Below are 22,225 nucleotides of genomic sequence, written 5' to 3'. Positions count from 1 at the left end.
GCTTAGACCAGGATGATGACTGAGGCATGACATCAGGTAAGGAGAATAGTGTGCCTCCCATCCTTCCTTGGGGTTCCAGTGACAGCAGCTTGTGGGCCTGAGTGGACATCCATGTGCTTAGGTGGCAGGCCCTCCTGGAGCCTCGCACACTTCCTCCTGGGTTGAGGGCACAGGTCCTCTTGGCTCTGCCATACTGGAGTTGGCCACACCACTGAGATACAGGGCTGCTGCGGGGAGCCCTGTTCAGGCAGGTTCTGCCCCTTCACAGAAGGCAGGCAGCCTCTTGTAACTGCCAAGCAAGACGTGTTTGTTCTCAGCAAACCCATGTTCTGTCTCGAGGCTGTTAAATGTGTTGTTAAAACTCAAGCTGTTGCATTTGGGTTGCAGCTGGGAGCTTGGCAGAGGTTCCTGCCTGATGAGGTAGGGGAGAAGCTAAGGACGCTGCTGGTTTGCAGCTGGAAACATCTTTTCATGGCCATTTGGCCAGGTTATAAATGTCCTTTCCAAAGAGCAGGCTTGTTGCGGCCTCAGATTGTATGTCTTGGAATTGCCCTGTGCTTAGAAACAGTGCCGGTCACCTGGTGGGTGAATCACTGTCACTGGGGTGTTGGCAGGCTTTGGAGCACCTCCCTGTAGGGATCCAAACTCTTGGCTGCCAGGGCTGCTTTGGAGTCCATTTGAGAGGGCCTGCTTTGTTTTCTTTTCTTTTTAAGCATATTATAAAATATATTTAAATTTCCCATAGAGCTCCTTGTAGAAAGATTAGGAAATACATATATACGTAAAGAGAAAAAATTATTTTGCCAAGATATAATCAGATGCATGACTCTCTTCTTGTATACATACATGTATATATATGCATATACATATAAATTTTTCCTTGTAAAAATGAAGTCATGGAGTACATATCGTTTGGGAGCCTCCTCTTCTCACTTAATAGTATGCTTTGATCTTTTTTCCGTGTTCCTATGCATACAGTATCCATTCTTATACAGTCCATAACAATCCATTGTATGGAAGAAATGTAAAATCTTCTGTTGTTGTAGTTTCCTAACTTGAACAAGTGTGTGATGAAGTATTATTTATTGGCTGCCTGACGTGGGCCAGACATTGTTCTAAACTCAGGATGTTGCTCAGATAACACTCAGTATTGGTTTTCTGCTCAGGCTTGGTGCCTCTTTCTTTTTTGTAAAAGGAGGTTCGACATTTCCCATTTCCAGGCCTATTCAGCATAGATTTCTGAGGGTTCCTGAGAGGACTTTCAGCAGCAACGGACACTTTGCGGGGCAGGTTTACATACTGCCCCCTACTCTGTCCTAAGCAAGCTCTGGGTATAGGTGTGAGATGAGGTGGGGTCGGGGGGTGGAGCACATAGATGGTTGGCTTTTCCTGCACTGTGGGACACAGTCCCTCTTGGATGCTGCCTCCTTCTAACCTGACCTTGATTAGATGACCTTTTTTACAAAGCCTTTAGTGTTCAGGGGCCCAGGATCAGGAGAAATGGGGTGGGGCTCCAGGGCACCCCTGCCTGTGGTGGCTGTGTTGATTGTGGCAGTCTGGGGGCTGCTCAGGGGTGCCTAGCTCTCTGGACCAGCAGAGTCATCATCCCCTTCCTCCATCAGAGCAGGAATTTTCAGGCTCTTGGTAAGCCATTTCCCAGAACCTCTTCTGTGATTCTTTGGGGCTCTGCCTCCAGGCTGGGATTCATGGATGGGCTCCATCTAAGCCAGATAGCACATTCCAGAGAAATGACAGCTGGTATTCATGTAATGAAGGAACCTGCCTGCTTTTTCCTGAGTGTTGTAAGGCATGAACTATGGACAGTATCACCAAAAGGAATAGAAAGGCTTCTCGCTCCCTTGAATTTGTTACCTGATAAAGAGGTATGCCATTATAGCTGGCAACACACGAGGGGAGAAGCGCTGGGGCCCCCGTTTCCAACCATGTCTGGTCTGGTCTCCTGCCTGGGCCCTGCTCTCCCACCACCCAGGTCTGACGGGCAGTTGGCTTGTCCCTCACTGTCCACAGATACAGCCTCCTGGCCCTGGGTTTTTACTGCCCCACCCTACACACATACAGAAGGTGCTCTCTCTGCAAGAGTCAAGCCTCTTGAGATACAAGGAACAGACACCACCCCCTGTGAAAGAGGCTTGTGTAAGCAAGAAGAGAGGCCTTCTGGAATCCTGGGGTAGAGATGCAGTATGGTGAGGCCTGGGAGCAGACCTGTGGCTGGAACAAGGAGGACCTGGGCTCTCCGTCTCAGGGCTAGCCTGGGCCTGCTCACCTTCTCTGAGACTTGCTTTCCCGTGCTGCCCTAACTCCATAATGGATCCCTTAGACCAATATTACCCTGCAGCATGTTCTGGGCTGAAAGATCTTGTCTTGTGTGTCTCTGGGCCCCCAACACCCAGGGCACTGAGGGATGTGCTGCTGGCTGTGCACACATTTGCCAGGGACTTGAAAAAATGGGGCCATTTACTTATTCTCTTCTCTTCCTGATATAGGAACTTGTATGGGGGTGGGAGTTGTGGTTGGGCTTCTCTGAGCCTAACCTGCAACCACAGTGGATTGGAATTTCTTCTGAAAGGATGAGGTGAGGAATGGGGGGTGTGACTGTGTCTAATCGACCATGACAGGCAAAAATGGATGAATTGGCATTAGTCAGCTCAGACTTAGAATTGTCAGAGAAGGTCTACATTTGCAGGGGGAAGCATTTGTATTTCCTTTATTTTCCTTGTTTTCTCTTAGTAAATTTCCAGTGGGGCCTGGCTGATGTAGAGCAGGAGGCGGAAGGACTGGCAGAGCGGGGCTCAGATGGCTGCTGGTTCTCCAGCATGCTCTGGGCTGCATGGCTGAGCTGGGAGATCATGTCTGAAGCTTCTGTTGTGTGCTTAGGTCCACTGCCAGTGGGGCTTGCCCCAGGTTATGCCTGCTGCCTTCAGAGCAGGGTCTGACTATTTCTAGGCTGACGAGAAGACAGCAGCTGGCCTCTTACCCATGTCAGCAACCCACCTCAGCCTGAGATTTTGGCCCTGAGTGGCTGATTTATTTTTGTATCCTGAGTGCCTAGCTCAGTGCCTGGCATATGTGGGTCTTTAGTAAATATTTGTGAATGGTGACTCGCCAGTGAGGACAGTGTCTGCCGTGGAGCCTCACAACAGGAAGAACAGTGTCTGCTCAGAGTGCCTGCTCCCCAGACTGCTCTTGCTGTGGCCAGGTACAGACTGGCAGGGGGCAGTTTTATTCCTCTTCTGGCCAACCATTTGCTGTACACTTCTTTTTGGCTGTGGGTCCCCTGGAGCATATTATACCAACTTCTTTCTCTTGTTGTCTCTCCTGTACCGTCAGCTTTCTTGTGGGAAGGGGCTTCATGTTACATCTGGGTCCCCAGCAGCTGGCACTGTCCTGGCATATGTGTTGGAAGGAAAGACAGAAACAGACAAGCAGTCTATGAAATGAGAAGGAATGGACCAGAATCTTGGACTGACAGACTGGTAGAACCAGAGGTGACTTCCCACATGCAATTCAGCCTTCCCATGTTGCTGGTGGTTACCAGGAGTTGAGAGAGCAGAGTCTCTGCCAAGAGCATGTGGCCTCCTAGAGCAGGGGCCAGAATTGAGCACACATCAGTGGTTCCACTCCGTGTGCTCTTTCCACTGGTGATCGTGAATGTCCTTCTTATCTTCTGTGTGCTAGGTGAGGATTTTGGCATGTTTGAATGTGTGTATATATGTGCACATGTGTATGTGTCTCCTCACCTAAGTTACTTTTTTTCACTGTTGATCCAATGACAGTCACTGAATACCTTGCAGACACTGCCCTCTGTGACCATGAAACTCCGGGTGTCCACGTTGCTGATGGCCTGGTTTGGTGTCCTGGGCTGTGTGCAGGCCGAATTCTTTACCTCTATTGGTATGTGCCAACAGGGTTATCGTCTCCCTAAGCAATCTTTGGCTCAAGTGCCAGGGGATGTCACTGCCCAAGGCCTATTCTCATTCAGGGTGGGATGGCCTCACACACTGGTTTTGCCCAGTTCTGGAGAGTGGGGCTTGCAGAGTTGCTGGTTCCCCCGCTGAGGCCCTGGTGACGTGGATGTCCTAGGAGCCAGTTGTCTCAACTGGGACCCCTCCCTGGGAAGTTCAGGCTGCTCTTTTCTGACTGTCTTTTTCATGGATCAGAGAGTGGTTCTGAACAGAGCACTCTGTGGCCAGTGGATCCAGCTGCTCTTCTTCTGACAAAGTCACAGAGCTTGTTTCCATATGATGAAGCCTCCAGGATGTCCATGCCCCAGTGGCATGACCTAACTGGGTGACAGCGGGAGAATGAGATTTGGGGCTTCTTCCTTAAGGTGCCCGCACTGCACTTATCTCCGTGTCCCCTTGGAGCCTCTGCCTCTCTCTTCCTGAAGCTGGGGGCCAGGACCATGTGAGTGTCTATGCCCCCTTTAACTCCAAGTCCCCACAATCCCAAGAGAGTTGGTATGCCCTTGGCCCAGGGGACTTGCCTCTGTGCTGGTGTTCTGTGCCCCGAGGAAGGGGGCTGGACATCCCTCATTCATTTCTCACTGGCCCTTCTCTCCCTTGCAGGGCACATGACGGACCTGATTTATGCAGAGAAGGACCTGGTACAGTCTCTGAAGGAGTACATCCTTGTGGAGGAAGCCAAGCTCTCCAAGATTAAGAGGTGTCTGACATCTTGAGTCCCCACCACCCACCCTGAGTCAGTCCTCCTGCCCCCCCAGGAACTCATCCAGGGTACCCATAACAGGAAGCCTTGAAGAGGGCAATGTGGGGCTAGCCTCCAGGTTGCTTCATGCCGGTTGTCCAGAGTGGCTAAGTACATGGGCTCAGGACCCACTGCTTTTTCCTTTCTATTTAAGAGACTTTTTGAATATGTTAGAGTTCCCAGCTCTTATCTAGATTAAGGGCCTGGAAGTATCTGTGGGGAGTTACTGTATTCATTTTTGATTTCTTTATTGCCTCGTGATGAAAAGAGTCCTGAATCTCACCAAGGAAATTACCACAGGTCAAGACCCTTGTGGGTGGGCATGTTAGTCTTCCTTTTCCTCTGGTTCAACAGCTGGGCCAACAAAATGGAAGCCCTGACCAGCATGTCAGCTGCTGACCCCGAGGGCTACCTGGCCCACCCTGTGAATGCCTACAAACTGGTGAAGCGGCTGAACACAGACTGGCCTGCACTGGAGGACCTTGTCCTGCAGGACTCAGCCGCAGGTGAGGGCTGGTGAGCAGGTGCTTGAATGAACCCATATGTTTGTGTGCTCACACCTGGGGAGTGTGTCTGAGCCTCTCCTGGGTCTGGGTGTTGGTGGGCATGTGCAGTGTGAACATGGACCCTGCCATCTCGTGGCTCTCTCCCTTCTCTGGGGACCTGGCAATCGGCTCTCCTTGTTTTTAATAGGTAGCAATAATCAACTCTTGCCTTTTCCTAGTGTTTTCACTTCCCTTTTTATGGTAGTGAGTTTTTTCTAATTATACTTTAGTAAGGTTTTATAAAAAAGTTGGAAAACAAAAATAATCACATAAGAAAATTGCAGTTCTTAATCCAGTTGCCTAGTGATAAGCACTATTAAAATAAAAAAGTCTTTCCACACATGCATATACATTAAAAAAAAAAAAGGAAGGTCTGGCCCCGTGGCCTAGTGGTTAAGTTCAGAGTGCTCTGCTTTGGTGGCCTGAGCTTGCAGGTTTGGATCCTAGGTGCAGACCTACACCACTCATAAGCCATGCTGTGGCAGCAACCCACATATAAAGTAGAGGAAGATTGGCATGGATGTTAGCTCAGGGCTAATCTTCCTCACCAAAAAAAAAAAAAAAGAAAAAAAAAAGGAACCATACATATATACCAGGGGATGCAAACTCACTTGCTTTGAGGAACCAAATGAATTAACAAAATTGAGTTAAATGGGCTGGGTGATGGGCCCAGTGCAAGCTGCGGAGCATGGGCCTCAGCTAAATTCATTCCCATTCATATCTTTTAGAAATAAAACATATCTGTTGGCAGATTTGTGTCATAGCATATACTGTTTTCCTAAATTTTCCAGCTTCTCCATATGTGCGTTAAATGTTCTCCTGGAACATGATTTTAATGGCTGGGCAGTAATATGTTATACTGATGTAGTGTAAAACTGGTCAAGTCAGTGGACATGAGTTATTTCCAAATTATCAGCAGTCTTGCATATACGTCTTGGTGCCCATCTCTGATTATTTTCTTAGGATGAATTCCTGGAAGTGGTATTTGCAGGTCAACGAATGAACTTTTTTAAAGCTTTAACTGTGCTTGGTGCTTTTACTATGGTAGTACTTTCTATGCTCTAACATTTTCCTCCCAACAGGAGATGGTGGAGCAGGCCTGCTCCACCTGACTTCCAGCCCTGGGTTCAGCCCCCTGGACTCACCGCCTCTTCTCCCTGGGTTTAGAGTGCTAATTAACTTCAGACTAGTCTCTCTGGCTGAGGCGTTTCAGCCCATGTGGCCAGACTGGGGCTGCGCTTGGCTGGGGGCAGGGTGGCCTCTGGGGAGGAATTGGTGAGCTCAGCTGAGCTGGACATATGCCTGGTGAGCTCACTGCCTCCAGAAGCCTTTCCCAGACCACTGTCTCCCAGCCTGGGCCTGTAGTTCAGAACTGGCTGTTTTGCCTGCGCTGCAGGAGAATAAGCCTGCCCAGATGACCTCCCACTCTCCAATCTTGTTCTCCACACCCCACCCCCACTGTCAACATCTGGTTCCTTTGGAAAACCTTATAATTATCTGGAGGGAAACAGGACAGGCCCAGAGAGCAATAGGTTATTTTCGCCTCTGACTCGCAGAGTCCTTGCCTCTGAAATGAGGGGGACACGCCGACAGTGTGGCTTTTTCTAAGGGCATGTTTTCTTTTTCCTGGATTCTATACTCCTAGAGTCCCTCACCATGCAGCCATGAGGAAGACAGGGTTGCAGCCTCTTGGTCCCTGGGTCCCCAGGCATGGCTAGAAGTAGGTTTTTGAGCCTGAGGGGTCATGAAAGTAGGTGGCCATGGGTACTGCTGCTCTGGGGAAGAGACCAGGGAAGAAATGGCCTTGGAATTCCCCTCCTATTTCTTAGATCACAGGCAGAATTGAAGCCTCTGAATCAGCATGGGAGGGCCTGGCACCCACCTGGAGTCCTGAGATTGTAGGAGGTGGTTATCTTGCTTTACAGCTAGGGCTTGGAGTCCCAGAACTGTCTCCTTGGGTACTTCTGTGATTAGGGGCTCTCCCAGGCTCCAGGCTGTGGTCTTGAGCACAATTGGGGAGCTCATGCCCTGAGCTCATAGCAGGTCTAAGTGGTGGGAGTAACAGAGAGCAGAGCAAGGCCTGGTGTGATCTCTCAGGAGACCACGCTGGGCTTGTGCAGCCCCACCTCAATGCTTGGCCTGGCCAGATGGTCTTCCAGTTCATAATCCATAGGTGGGGACAACGCCAAATGCCTCCAGGACTGTTGTCATCACCTTTCTTTATGATAAGAGCCAGTGGTCAGTAATGAATGGCCAGCTGGGCTCCCTGAGTTGACCACCTCTGTCTCTTGGGCTCCTCAACCTGAGATGTGGGCTAGAAGTTTGTGTTTACCTGGCAAGCCCAATAATCCTGGATCAAGGTTTTCCAAGTGGTTCATTTTCTACTCAGAGGTCAGCATGTCCTTCTTGAGTCCTCTCCTGTGTCCCTCTCAGTTACCCTCTGTGACTTCTGTCCCTTCTGTCTCCACAAGGTCTGACTGAGTGCTTTGGAGCCAAAACTCCCAGACTCCCACATGTTAACCAGTGTGGGGCCGTTTCTGTTCAGTTCCAAATGAGCAGCACAGGCAGTCAGTACAGTGAGGAGTAAGAAAGGAGACGTCTCCATGGACTGGAGCCATAAAGGAGAGCTTCCTGGAGGAAGGGGAAACAGCCTTTGAGGGAAGGGGCAGGGAGATTGAACTAGCCAGAGACTCTCCAGTGGGTGCCTCTCTCTGGTCCCAGGTGGAAGTCTGCCCCTGGATCAAGGGTAACCTCTTGTTCTCACTCTCGTTTGGAAGGTTTTATTGCCAACCTCTCAGTGCAGCGCCAGTTCTTCCCCACTGATGAGGATGAAACAGGAGCTGCCAAGGCCCTGATGAGGCTTCAGGACACATACAAGCTGGACCCAGATACAATTTCCAAAGGGGAACTTCCAGGTAACTCACCACCCCAGGCTTTGCCTGTCCAGCATGTGTGTCTGCTACTGTGTCTGGACAGGGTTGGAGCCCCCACTGACTCGTGGTCTCTACCCTCCAGTGCAGCATTACCTCTGGCGGTGATCTCTCTGGGTTTCCAGTTGGTGCTAGTCCCCCATTCCCATGACAGCCGCCTCCCCTCAGCTCCTGCCCTGCTGTTTTAGCCCAGGCCCTCTCCTCTCGCATCTCAAAGAAAGCTGAGGCTGCTGCTCAGAAGCCCCTTGGCCTCTGCCCCCAGAGCACCACTCAGATCTGTGTCCAGACCTGCTTCCATCCCCTACCCTCCGATTTCTTCTTGCCCAAGGCTGATCTCTGGACTCAGTGCCCCATGTCCTGTGTGCCCTCAGTTACAGTTTCTGCCCCTGTTCATTCTGTCTCCACCTTTCTGGGCTCTTGCCCCTGAGCTCACACATATGCTCCATTCTTGCTCATCTTACCCCTTCCTCAGGATCCAAGGCCCTTTTGATCTCTTCTCCCTCCTGGATAGAGTCATCTACACTCTTTCTCCACTTCCTTGGTTCCCATGTCCTCCTGAACACACAAAGTCTGGCCTCTTTCCCTACCATCCACCAATCTTGCCCCTGCAAGGTCACCGGTGGCCACTTGGCTGGTAAAGCCAGTGGACAGGTTTCAGGCATAATGTTCTTTAACTTTTCACTGGCATTTGGCACATTGGTTGCCCCATTCTTCCTGATACTCTCCCCTCCTTTGAATTCTAGGACACTGATCTCGGCTGCTTCTCTTTCGGCACCTCTCTCATTTTTTTTCACAGCCGCTTTCCAGTGACTGTCTCAGTGTGTTTTTAAGAAGATACATTAGGTTTGGGGGCTCTTGGAGGCCAATAAACCCAGGGATTCAGTTAGACCCCATTAGACGTTGGATGCCACCTCACACCCTTGGAACCCTGGAGGAGGCATAAGCAGAGGGAATCACGGTGTATGGGAGAAAGAGGCACTCAGTTGATGGCTGGTCAGGACCTGGAGCCCTGGTACTGAGGAATCTGGTGAGCCAGCAGGAAGACTTCTCCTTATTCCTGCCTCAGTTAGGTCTTGGACCAAGCCAGGCCATGAGTCCAGAGAGAGAAGGCAGCTCAGGGCACCTGCAAGATCTGTTCACCCTGTAGCTGTGAGAATTGGTGGGAAGAGGGAGCCACACCCAGGCATTGACCTTTTATATTCGGTTAACAGACTCATGCATGTCCTGGAGAGGCCATGAGGGCTGGAAGGGAGTTATTTCATCAGGATTCCACCCCATCTCATGTTCTCCCTAAGCACCTTCTCCAGGTGAGCTCAGCCATTTCCGTTAGTTGAGGTATAGCCTGTACATGGATAACATCCAGATCTGTGTTTCCTGTCAAGGCTTGTCTCCTGAGCTTCCAACCAGTGTAGGCAGATACCTGTGGGACATCTCTACTTGGATGTTCCCTGGGCTCCTCAAAATTCTCATGTCCCAAACTGAAATCCTCATCCCCTTTTCAACTGTCTACCCTCCTCTCTCACCCCTTATCTCAGCAAAAAGCACCTCTATCCACTGGCTGCCCAAGGTAGAGTCCTAAGGCTGTGGTTCTACCTCCCTAATGTCTTCTGTACTTGGAGGCCTTGACTTTAGCCTTGTGGTCATCTCTTTCTCAACTGGATTATTGAAATAGCATTCTGATTTATAGTCTACCTCCAGCTCACTCCTTAAAATCATCCTCCATGTGGTCTTAAGCATGTACCTATTTACATGAGTTCCTGATTCACAATGCTTAACTTTCAGGGCTAAACCCAATTTTCTCTTATGTGTGGTCTTTAAGGTCCTGCGTGGGGCCGACTCCCCAGCCTCCTTGCCCATTGTACTAAGCTTCCCCACCGCTCAGCTCCTTTGTTCATCCGATGCCCTCTACAGGAACACCTTTACCCACATCAGCTTGGTTTCAGGTCTGATTGCCCTTCATCACTCAGCTCAGCTGGCACTCTCCAGGGAGTGTTCTCCAGGAGGTAGACTTTTGATTTGGCTTCTGGGGAGGATGCTGAGTGTCTGGGAGCCATTCTTGACCTTCTTGGCATCTTTGAGACATACTGATAGTAGATACTGATTATTAGCATCCTGGGGATCATAGGAGACATCTTCATACATCATCTCGTTGAATTCTTGGCACAAGTCCTCTAAAATTGATGGTATTATCTCTATTTAGAGGTGAGGGGACTAAGACTCAGAGAGGCTAAGTAACTTGTCCATAGCGAGGCCTGCACAGACCCAGCTTTGTCCAGCTCACTCAGCTGTGTTATACTGCCTGCATCAGTGCAGGTTCCTGGGCCTACAGAGCTGGCGGCAATCTGTGGAGGCCCATGGAGAGTGGACAGGGTCTCAAGGAACCTTCTAATCTCTGGCCTGCCTACTAACTCCATCTTATGTTTACTCTCCCCAACTTCCTGTCCCACATTGTCTGTTCCTGAGGCATCAGGGCGAGCAGACCCTGGTCTCTGAGGCAGCCAACCCATTGCAGCAGGGGTTTCATTCTGGACAGAGCCCCATCTTGGACATAAGGCAGAAAGAGACCACTCTGAGGCAGCTCTTCTGTGTCACCCATGCCTAGAATGCTGTTAATGGGGTTGTAGGGAGACTCCCTTGCTTTCTAGGGAGGGTCACAGCCTCTTTTGGCTCTCCATGGGACCTGCTTTCTCATTGTTCTCTGAGGAACACACTCATGGTCCCTCCTACCTTGCTCCCACTCTAAACCCTGCATCTCCCCATCATCTCACACTACATCCTACATCACATTTCTTTCTTCTTCTTGACCTGACACTATCTTCATGGTTCCTTTGCAGCGCTGAGCCCACAGCTGATGACTTATCGTCACAGGACCTGCTGAATTGATGCTCACCAAGGTCCCCGCCACCTAATGGCCAAAGTCGGCACTGCAGTCTTGGCTCTTGGGCTCCCTTGGCATCTGTCACATCACTTGTGCTCTGTTTCTTCGACCTCTTAGGTCCTTCTCAGTGTTATGCACTCCCTGTCCTTTCTGTGTAGGTGGTCTCTGGGGTTGTGGCCTCAGCCACTTTCTCTAGGCTTTCCTTATACTCTTCCTGGAAGAGATTATCCTCCTCCATGGCTTTAGCTGCCACCTAAGTTCTGTTTTTTATATTCAGCTAGTTTTTCTACCCTCCAGACTCATATGGCCTAGTGCCTAGCTGACATCTCCTGTGTGGCTCACAAGACCTTCATACTCTACTGAGTACTACTTCTTGGTGGACTTCATGAGCTCCTCTGTAAAAAAGGCCTCTTCCCACTTGGGAAAAGGGAAGTCTGAGGCTAGGAGATTGGCTTTGAACCCCATCCCAAATCAGGGCCAGCCTGGCTCACTATACCAATGGCCCTTTGAGTTGTGTGGTCTGAAGCCCTGGTGGAACTTTGCTGGAATGATGTCACCCCTTTTCTACTTTGACCCCTTCTAGTGGCCCAGGCTTCCTTGATGTGGTGATCTCTCTCCCTAACCCACAGGCTCTTTGGAGCCTGACTATTTGCCTCTCCTCCTGCAGGAACCAAGTACCAGGCAGTGCTGAGTGTGGATGACTGCTTTGGGATGGGCCGCTCAGCCTACAATGACGGGGACTATTACCACACAGTACTGTGGATGGAGCAGGTGCTGAAGCAGCTCGATGCTGGGGAGGAGGCCACCACAGCCAAGACCCAGGTGTTGGACTACCTGAGCTATGCCGTCTTCCAGTTGGGCGACCTGCACCGCGCCCTGGAGCTTACCCGCCGCCTACTGTCCCTTGGTAAGGAGGTTCTAGGGGAAGGTCACATGTGGATGGGGAGCTGGCAGGAGAACTAGTCACTCTGCTGGCCACTGCCTGGCTGCTCTCTTGGGACTGAGCCACTCTGATCTGTCACCTGGCTTACTGCTTTCAGGCCCAGTCCAGCTGCCAACTAGCTCCTTACCGACCTCATTTCTGGCCTTAGCCCTTGCCCAGTCACTGGTAGATACACTCAGGCCTGTGGCATCTGTGGCCTTACAGACTTCTTTTTTTGTTGGTGAGGAAGATTGGCCCTGAGCTAACATCTGTTGCTGGTCTTCCTCTTTTTGCTTGAGGAAGATGGTCCCTGAGCCAACATCTGTGCCAATCTTCCTCTACTTTGTATGTGAGATGCCGCCACATCATGGCTTGTTGAGCGGTGTGTAGGTCCATGCCCAGGATCCAAACCTGCGAACCCCAGGCTGCTGAAGTGGAGTGCTCAAACTCAACCATTACACCACTGGGCTGGCCCCATGCTTCCTTTTTCAGTAGGAATCCAGTGCTGCAGTGCATCTGCTGCTATGCAAGGGGGAGCCTTCACTGTGTCAGGAGCAGCTCGAGAGGCAGGCTGTACTTTGGGTTTGCTACAGTAATAGTGACCTGACCCATTACAGTGATAGTGACCTGACCCATTAGTTAGAGGCCCGAGGTCTAACTGGGAGGACTTGCCATGGCATTGGTATTTTCGGGGTCTCGTGTCGGACTGAAGGAGATCAAAAACACTGTGTCTTTAAAACCCATCTGTTCTACCTCTTACTGACATATGGGAATATCATAGTCTGGAATTTCACAGAACCAGTGAAGACTTTCTTATGCTGCTGCTTTTCATGGGTCTTGAGGCTGATGCCAGCTGGCATATGAGTGTCCTGCAAGACTGATGTGGGAAGAGAGCTTTGTAGATTCTGTTGTGTTAGTAAGAGCCTTGGACAGGGAGTCAAGACATCTGGATTCCCTGTTCTGTATACCTTAACCTAAATCTCTTAACATCCTTGGGCTTCAGTTTCCTCATCTGAGGAGTGGCACAGTAACCCTGTCACACTTGCTCCTTCATATTGTGAGGCCCACAAGATGAGGCTGTGGCAGTGTTACATGGCTGTTCTTTTTGCTAGTTATTTCAGCCTGCCTTCCAGTTGTGGCCAGCATGTAATGTGGTCACCAGTAATGGATATACTCCAGAGGACGGATGTAACTGGCACAAAGCCAAGTCGGGAAGAGGAGGCAGGACTCTGGACTGCTTCTCTGCGCCTACATCCTTGAGGCCTCCAGGGAGGCCTGAGAGGACAGCCGCCTCAGTGGCTGGCTAAACATCCACTCTTTTGTTGCTTCTCTCTCATCCCTGACCAGAGTTGGGAGAACCTCTGTTGACTTTTCTGCTTTGACCAGCGAACCCTGGGTAGGTGCTGTGGAAGGCAGAATGATGCGTGCAAGTGAGCTGCTGGGAGAGAAAACCACTTACAGGATAATTTCTCTAAATGACCTAACAGATGTTTGTGGTTTCCTTTTGCTTCTTGTTCTTTGCTTTTTCTAGACCCGAGCCATGAACGAGCTGGAGGGAATCTGCGGTACTTTGAACGGTTGTTGGAGGAAGAAAGAGAAAAACCATCATCAAATCAGACAGAAGCTGGGCTAGCAACCCAGGAAGGCATCTATGAGAGGCCTGTGGACTACCTGCCCGAAAGGGAGGTGTACGAGAGCCTCTGTCGTGGGGAGGGTGTCAAACTGGTGAGACATGTGGGTGGGTCAGGGGCCCAGGCTGTAGACTTAGACTTTGGCTCAGGACAGCAGATTTGGGGATGATGGTCCTCTGTTTGTAGGTCGTTTTCTCAGCATCTTCCCCAGTCTTTGTAGCATCTCCTGAAGCTGATGTGTGGGTGTTCTCTGAGGTGTAGCAGGAGATTGTCTCTCCTGATGCCCTAGGTAGAGTTTCATCCTGTAAGTTATACTGAGCTCCTTTCTGACCCCAATGTGCCCAGCTTCTGCTTCACTCACTGTTGTGAAGAAAACTATGGTGTGGATGTGCCTCAGGCTCCAAGGGAAGTCATGATCTCTGTAGTAAAGACACGGCAGTTGCTAGAGCTTGGTATTGGGTATCACTGGCCTTTGAAAGTCCTGGGATCCCAGTGCTTCCTCAAGGAGGCTGAGCTGTGAGGCAGTCTCTTGGCCTTTTCCATGCTCATATCTGCTTGGCTTCCATTGGCTCATCCATCTGGAAAGGCTTCTCCCTTGCCCTAGCCCTTCTGACCTACTCACATCTCTGTGGAAGGGGTCAGGGATTACCCTCTGCCACAGGACTTGTGGACATGAGGTATTCTTGGGAGAGAAGAAACATTGCATGATTTGTGGGGTACCATTTCATGCCAATCAAGCTGAGGGACTTGTATTTTCTTCTGTGGGGGGCAGGAGGGAACAGCTGCTGGACATGGGTGGGGAGAGCAGTGTCTGCAGCCAGCCAGCCTAGGACTGAGAGTGAGGAGTCACTCAGCTCAGGGCCTGTTGTTCTGTGCTTTTCAGACACCGAAGAGGCAGAAGAGGCTTTTCTGTAGGTATCACCATGGCAACAGAACACCACAGCTGCTCATTGCCCCCTTCAAAGAGGAGGATGAGTGGGACAGTCCGCACATCGTCAGGTACTACGATGTCATGTCTGATGAGGAGATTGAGAGGATCAAGGAGATCGCGAAACCCAAAGTAGGTATCTCTGCAGTTTCTTCTCGGGTCACTCATCGCTGGTATCATGGGGCAGTTTATTTGCTTATCCAGCTGGACTTTGCTGATGTCTAGCACGAGTCTACTGTCAGGGTACTGAGGTACTGCAGATTCAGTTTGACCTTGTGGGTTCATGGTCCGATGGGGAAGAAAATTGAGGGAACCAATGTGGACAGCCAAGTGCTATGATAGAAGGACACACTGGGAGCAGGGCAGGTCCACAGTGAGAAGTGTCAGCTCACCTGGTTGGCAGGCTGGTGTGTGAACGATTTTTTAGGAAGTATGCCGTAGGGTGCTGCAAAGCTGGGTCCTGTGGAACTCCTGATTAGGATTGCAAAGAAAGTGATTGACTTGGAGGAGAACGAACATCCTTACAACCTTGAGTCTTTTCATCCTCGAGCACTCCAGGTCTCTCCATTTATTCATATCTTTAAAAATTTTCTTTATATAAGCCCTGCACATTTCTTGTTAAGTTTTTTCCTAGGTAGTTTTTTTGGTATTGTAACTTCACTTTGTTTCTTTATATCTTTATTTGTTTCTTTGTTTCTTTATCATTATATTTTTGCTGGTTACATTATTATATTAGTTTACTATTAAATGCTAAGCTGTTGATTGTAAAAATATATTTCATAGTAATAGCTAATATATTTCATAGTAGTAGCTAATAGTTACTGAGTTCTTAAGTGTGACAGGCCCTGTTCTACGTGATTGACATATATTACCTATTACATCTATTAAGCAGGCTGTCATTACCTTCATTTTACCCACGAGGAGACTTGTGCAGATCACAGCTAGTTGTTGAACTCACTTATTCCTCTTTTGGTTTTTAGCTGATTCTCTTGGGTTGTCCAGATAGTATTATCACCTGCAAATAAGGAAAATTTTGTTTTCTCCTTCCTAATAGTTATAGTTCCTTTGTTTTTATTGTCTTGTTGAACTGCCCAGAACTTCTAGAGCATTGTTACAATAAGCATTGTCTTATTCCTGCGTTTCCTGGAAATTCCTCTGGTATTTCTCTGCTAAGTATGCGGTTAGTTGTTAGTTTTGTATATGTGTCATCATGTTATAAAATTATTCTTCTATTTCTTAGTTCATAACAGATTTGCTCCCATTTGACATCTTTCGAAGAGAACTACTTGTGCCGTGTCCCCACCATTCTCCTATCACTGGTGATTAGGAGGGAGGATTTAGCTGGATCCTCTATTACTGTGCTTCTAATAGAATTGTAGTGACCAGGAGACCCAGTAGGTTTCTATCCTGGCCCCTGGACCTCATCTTGGAACGACCTTGGCTTGAAGTACTAGGACATCTAGGGCTCAGAGTCAGTTGTTGATATTGATGTGGCTGAGGGAGGGTCTAGCTAGTGTGTGTGGAGAATGGGGTCCAGGATCTCCCCCTGTCTACTCCCTGTATCAGCTCCAAAGTCCTCCAGGGAAGAAAACTGCTTTCCTGGTTGCCAGGCGAGAGAAGCACTGTTGTACCAGAACCTCCTGAGAGATTCCTCACTTATCCTTTAGACCAAAGCACTGAAACATTTCTCTGTGCGTGTGTGTTCATGTTGGGTGTGTGCGTGCACATGTGTATGGCAGGGGCGGTGGGTGAGGGGAGTGTTGGGAAAACTTGTCTTTGAACAGAAGCCATGTGAAGAGCCAAACATATTGGCTATTACAAGCTGACCTCTCCTTTCCGGAGCTTGTGAGGGACAGATGCTATTCTGTCTTTGAAGTAGGGCCAATGAGCTTAACTTGGCCTGTGGGGAATGCCCGGCAGCTGCCTATGGATCCCTGGCCTGCTTTCAAAATAGCCCTGTCTGTCGCCTAGAGCAGAGCACAGTTGCCCAGAGCCTCCTTGTTGCCATCAGGCCAGCACCGAGGCTCAGATGTTTGGATGAGGTCGAGCTGTGGCTGCAGTTGTCATCAGGGAGGAAGTGTAGATAGAGCTCAGGGAAGCCCTCTGTCCTGGGTGCACTACCATCTTACCTGAACATGCTGCAGCAGCACAGTGTCCAGGTTGGTTCATCTCCCCTCCTGACCAGACTTCTGGTCCATCTCCTCCTCTCCATCCCTTCTGCTGCCTGCTGCCCAGGCCACCATCACCTCTTGCCCTGACCCCTGCCTTGACCTCCTCATTGGCCTCCTTGTTTTCACTCTGGCCCTTCCTGAGTCAGCTTTCCATGAGATGTCCACAGTGATGCTTCTTACGTTCAGATTGTGAGTGTCTCTGCCCTGTTTGTAAAGCCTTCCCTGTTTCTCGTTGGCTACAAGGTTGCATCCAGGCCTAGCCCCTACTTGCCTTGTCAGCCTATTCTCATCTCTTATCTCTAAATTCTAATCCATAGTCATGGTGCCATACCCATTTTCATCCCTGGGCTTCTGCATTGCTGTTTCTTCCCTGTTTCTGTAATGTTCCCCCACTTGGCTAACTCCTACTTACCCTTCAAGTCTCAGTTGGTGGTTCCCTCTTGTAGGAAACCATTCTTGACGCTATAGACGGAGCTCCCACAGACATTAAGCTTACCCCACTCCCAGCTTGTACTGTGCTATGCTGCAATTGCCCAGCTATTTTTCTGCCTTCCCCACTTGACTGAGTTGTATGAGAGCAGGGGCCATGTCTCTGTCACCCAGCATAGTGCCAGACGCATAGTAGGCAATCATTAGGTATTTATTGAAATTAAGGGGAAGTACAGTTGGAGTGGGGGTATCTGGGTCTATGGTCCCACCCACGTGAAGTCATTAAGACAGTCCACAGCTGAAGCACTGGGGGCTAGCTCTGGGAAGCAGGTCCTTCCTAGGAGTATCACTGTGCCTTTCTGTGGAGACTGTGGGGAGATGAGGTAGGTGAGGAGTGTGTGTGTGTGTGTGTGTGTGTGTGTGTGTGTGTGTGTGTGTGTGAGCATGTATGAGGAGGTGGGTGACTTCAAAGGGAACAGTTCACTTATTTCAACTTGTCGAGTCCTTTCATGATTGTATCATCTGCCCTTGCGAGGCCTCTAAGGGAGTTAAAACTGTGCCTCCTGTGTTTGCTCCTTGCAGCAGTGGGAGCCCAGTGTGAGCTGGTGCAGCAGGAGGGTGTTTGGGTAGGTTTCTTGGCAGAGGAGGCTGCTGAGGTTCAGAAGAATGGTGGACTTGACCAAGTTGAGAGGAGCATGCAAGGTTGAGGCTCAGAGATGGTGACACAGTCTGAATGTGGTGGGAGCAGCCAAGCACAGGTTGTGCTCAGGCAGGGGTGGTGCCTGGGCCTGGTGAGAAAGGGGGCTGTTCAGACAGATGGGTGGATGGATAAAGCAGACTTCATAGGCATAATTCTGCAAACAGCATGGACCTGGGTGGGAGCAGGGGCAGGCAGTGACTGAGCAGGGCAGTGGCCAGGGTCTGAGAGCAAGCAGGAAAGTGGAGGCCTCAGACTACTGCCCTTGCTTGCAGGATCATGGTGCCTTGGCTAGGGCCACTTTCTGCAAAGCATCTTTCCCCACTGGCCTGGCTGGCAGATCTGGTCTCAGTCTCTCCAGGAAAACACTCAAGGCAAAGAAGGATAAGTTTGCCCTCTCTTATTGCCTTTCAGCTTGCACGAGCCACTGTTCGTGATCCCAAGACAGGCGTCCTCACTGTCGCCAGCTACAGGGTTTCCAAAAGGTTAGCAAAAGTGGTGGTGGTAGTGGTGGTGTTGGTGGTGGGGGTGGGGGTAGGGTGGTGGCTCAAGTCCCAACTCTAGGACTTCCCAGTCCCTACCCAAGGGAGGATGGCTTGGTTAATCCTGTCTCCTGGCACCTCACCCACTTGGAGAACTCACCCTGTGCTGCCTGTTAGTGCTGGCCCTGACTCTGGGGAGAGGGTGCAGGACCTCATCTAAGCCTGCTATCCCCACCTTCCATTCTCTCCCTTTTCTTTCGTCCCAGCTCCTGGCTGGAGGAGGATGATGACCCTGTTGTGGCTCGAGTGAATCGTCGGATGCAGCACATCACAGGTCTAACAGTGAAGACTGCAGAATTGTTGCAGGTATGACTGGTCCCTGGGAGCCTGAGGTTGGGAGTGGGTATTTCTGGCTAGATGGTCTCCCAAGGTGCCCAAGGCCAGGCCTAGGGAGTCTTGCCCAATAAACTGTATGACTGCACAGTGCTATGAATATGGAGTGACCTCACATTGGGAAACCAGAATTAAGCATGCCTGCCATCATTTAACAGCATTCAACAAATATCGATTGAGTATCTTCTGTGTGCCCAAGTATTATGCTAGGAGCACTAGGGATCAGTGGTGGGTGTAGCAGGCCCATTCATGTCTTCTTGACTCCAAAAGCTGATATGCTAACTTGTTCTAGGGACACCTCTAAGAGACTTATAAATATCTTCAGCGGTCGTGGGTCTGAGTCATAGTCAAATGCACTTGGAGATAAAGTGTTCTGTGATACATTGGTAGGAGAAGTGAGAGGTCTGGACCAGTTGGCTGGTGAAGGTGGAATATTCTTTTCGAAGTACCCCTTATGGGACGCTGGCTTCCTGCCTTTATTTGAAAGGTGATTGTGAAGACACATGGCAGCACCATGCTGAAAAGTCTTGGGTAAAGCTCCTAATAATATGTCCTCTGGTTTTTTGAGTTCAAATCAGCACTGGCTATGCTCCCTTCTGAACATCAGAACTTCTGGGTTCTCTTGTAAAGTGATGACCTGAGACACTGCCAGAGAAGTTTCACTGGCATTTTTCTAGAGTCCCTCGGATCTGTCTGTCTGGCCATAGTTTCTGTGTATTTAAGAATCACACCCTTCACCATTAGGCTTGGCATTTGCGTCTGATCAACCCAAGACCTTATTAGAATATTGTACTGAAGATCATTTGGAAAAGAGTCTGTGAACTTTGCCTGGACACACCCAAGCAAATCATCACTCTTTTTTTTTCCACAGCTGTGTCAGTAATCATAAAACCACTTTTGAAGGTCATCTTTATGGATTTGTGTGAAGTCCACCAGAGTTTTTAAAAACATGCTGATTACCTTACAAATAGTCGTATGAAATTTTATATAATCTTTTCAGTTCAGCTAAACTTAGTGTTCTTTAATTTTTAAGCAAGTTCTGCAGATAAGCACATTGATAGAAGACTTCTGCCATATCTCCCACTTCCTTCTTATTGTGAGAATATCACCATTTCAAGAGGAATAGGGGCTCTCGATGCACTAGGTGCATCCCTGTTGGCATTGTTGTGATTCATATCTTCCTGGAGCAGGTTTTTCCTTGTTGTTAAGACATCTGCCACTGCTTCCTGCACATCAGAGCCAGTGTTAGGACTCTTGTGGCCCTGATCGAGGATGACAGGCTGCTTGATTGGCTGATTCCATACCCTGGACCAGGGGGCTGAGAAGAGTGGATAGGACCTATGCCCCTGTTGCTCTCCTGGCTGGCTTCCCGGCCTCACCCTCTGCACCCTATCTCACATGCAACCCCAGAAGACAGTAGCTTCCTGCTTAGACTGGCTTCTCTGCCACAACCCTGGCTTCATCTTATCGTGCCTCTCATCATATTGTTGCCCAATTGATGATGGGGATCTGAATGCCAGAACTCTCAGTGGAGGGGCTCTTATAGTCAGTGGTCTTTTGGAATACCAAGACCACAACTGCCAGGGGGCTGAGACACCATTTTTGTTTGCTTTCTTCCTCTAGGAAGTGTCTTGGCACTTCCTTTGCCAATCAGCAGTGTTGAAAGCTTTGATCCAACATGGTCTGGGAGACAGAAGCCTGGGTTTCAGCATCTGTCTTTAAGTGCTCATTCCACATGGACTGCTTACAGTGTGATAGATGCCCAGGCACCAGCAACAGCCTTCACCCCAGGGTCCCTATGGGAACGTTACAGGCTTCTGGAAAGGAACTACTTCTTCTGCTACGTGTTGATACTCTTTTGGCTGTAGTTTATATGTTTGCTATAGATTATTTAGAGGAAAAAGGGCAATTGAGGCTTTCTTGTGAATTGGATGAGGGCCTATCTGATAGAGGAAGAGATGCTACACTGCCAGAATTTTCTAAGATTGCAGACACTTCTGACTTGATGACTCAGCCTCACCAGAAATGTAATTTCTAACCATTTTTTTTTGCCTTCACTATGACTCAAGCATCATAAATACCCATGTCTTTCAAATGACTGACTCTTCTACTTTTGTAACAACAAATCTGAAGATTCAAATGAATACCTCCTCACAGGAATCAATTTTGATGTACAGTTGCTTGTTAAAAGTGTGAGTCTGGGGCCTGGAGTTTGCTGAGATGGTGAATCTGCTGCACATCCAGAAGTTCCCATGACACTTGCACTATTTGGACACTATTTAAGTGTAGGTACAGTAGCTTCAGTACCATGATCAAATGTGATTCCCAAACTGTTGAAAGAGGAGCCAGCTATAGCAATGCAGCATCTTTCACTACCTGAGATCTGAAAGTTTAAGCACTACATCTTGACAATGGGAGTGTTGGAAAACACAGTCATACTCTGCACCTCCAGCAATAAGCAGTGATTGAATTTTCCTAAGTGCATTGGCACACTAATCACAGTCATGTTTAAAATTTTCTTCAAGTTCTTGACTAGAGTGGATCCAGAGAAAATGTGTTTGTAATATCACTTCATCAACTCCTCTAGCACTTCCCTCCTTAGTTAGATGTACCTCCAGCCTTAGGGCCACCTGCTGGACCAGGCCTCCTTGCACTGTTGTTGGGATTTTCCAGGTATTTTTGATGTGGGAATCTTGAAGGCTGAAGCAGTGTTTGACAGCATATTTTTATCCACTGATTCTTCATATCAGATTTTTTATTTTTGTGGACACTGAAAATCATGCTGCCCAAATTCTGCACTTCATCACATTTGATAAATGTTGTTTTTTCCTCCAACAGGAGGATTTCCTCTCTTATAAAATCTGCTTTCTCTCCTTCATGTCTATAGGTCTTCATTATTGCCAATTTTGCAGCCTCTCTCAGCTGACTGTTGGAATCACCAAAAAGGATATACAAAAAACACCCAACTTTCTGAGGACTGATAGCTGAGCCTCAAAGGTTTTTAGGTTTTCAGTCAGACGCAGTAGCCAGGTGTTCCCAGATGGACATTGGTGGTACCTCTCGATCCATCAGCTTCCATATCAGATTCTGCACTTTATCTTGAACTTCGTCTCTCATTCTATCTACTGAAACTAAAATAATCATTGTGATTTAGGACTTACATTGTGCTGATAAACTGTTCACAAAGGCATTTGCAGTTTCTAATCCAATTAATGATGCCTGGTAGTTGCGGAAGCTGAGGCGCCCACTGGGGGTGCCAAGGTAGAATAGCAGTTCTTGGCTGCCCTGCAGCCAGCCATCTGTGTCCTGCTACTTCAGTTGGATGCAGAAGTCCTCCATACAGTGGACCACTGTGGGATGTGGTGGAATATGTTTGTCCTGCTCAGCCTGATCAGGAACAGCTCCTGGGGCATGGTGACAGAGGTGGCAGGAGCAGTGCCAGGCACTGAGTAGCTCCCAGACTAGCCTTTGAGAAAAAAAAAATCCCAATCTAG

The 22,225-nt window shown here is 49.1% G+C and overlaps 1 protein-coding gene across 11 annotated transcripts in view; it reads left to right on the top strand.

Moving 5' to 3' along the window:
- The window catches only part of P4HA2 (prolyl 4-hydroxylase subunit alpha 2), a 33,386-nt gene that overhangs the window by 4,676 nt on the left and 6,485 nt on the right, over positions 1–22,225 (top strand). For 4 of the 11 annotated variants that reach the window (XM_058540080.1, XM_058540143.1, XM_058540152.1 and 1 more), the window contains exons 2-10: positions 3,795–3,912; positions 4,587–4,683; positions 5,080–5,231; positions 8,048–8,185; positions 11,746–11,985; positions 13,532–13,725; positions 14,515–14,691; positions 18,271–18,341; positions 18,605–18,704. In XM_058540080.1, the coding sequence (XP_058396063.1) occupies positions 3,831–3,912; positions 4,587–4,683; positions 5,080–5,231; positions 8,048–8,185; positions 11,746–11,985; positions 13,532–13,725; positions 14,515–14,691; positions 18,271–18,341; positions 18,605–18,704 (1,251 nt within the window). In that variant the 5' untranslated portion in view covers positions 3,795–3,830. Of the gene's footprint in view, positions 1–2,504; positions 2,594–3,794; positions 3,913–4,191; positions 4,426–4,586; positions 4,684–5,079; positions 5,232–8,047; positions 8,186–11,745; positions 11,986–13,531; positions 13,726–14,514; positions 14,692–18,270; positions 18,342–18,604; positions 18,705–22,225 lie in introns of those variants that run through there. The other 7 variants (XM_058540063.1, XM_058540118.1, XM_058540109.1 and 4 more) reach the window with 5 other exon arrangements.

This window comes from Diceros bicornis, chromosome 1 (assembly GCF_020826845.1).
Source record: "Diceros bicornis minor isolate mBicDic1 chromosome 1, mDicBic1.mat.cur, whole genome shotgun sequence".
Lineage (NCBI taxonomy): Eukaryota > Metazoa > Chordata > Mammalia > Perissodactyla > Rhinocerotidae > Diceros > Diceros bicornis.
The sequence above is the reverse complement of the archived record's forward strand: the minus strand, read 5'-3'. Positions and strand labels throughout refer to the sequence as shown.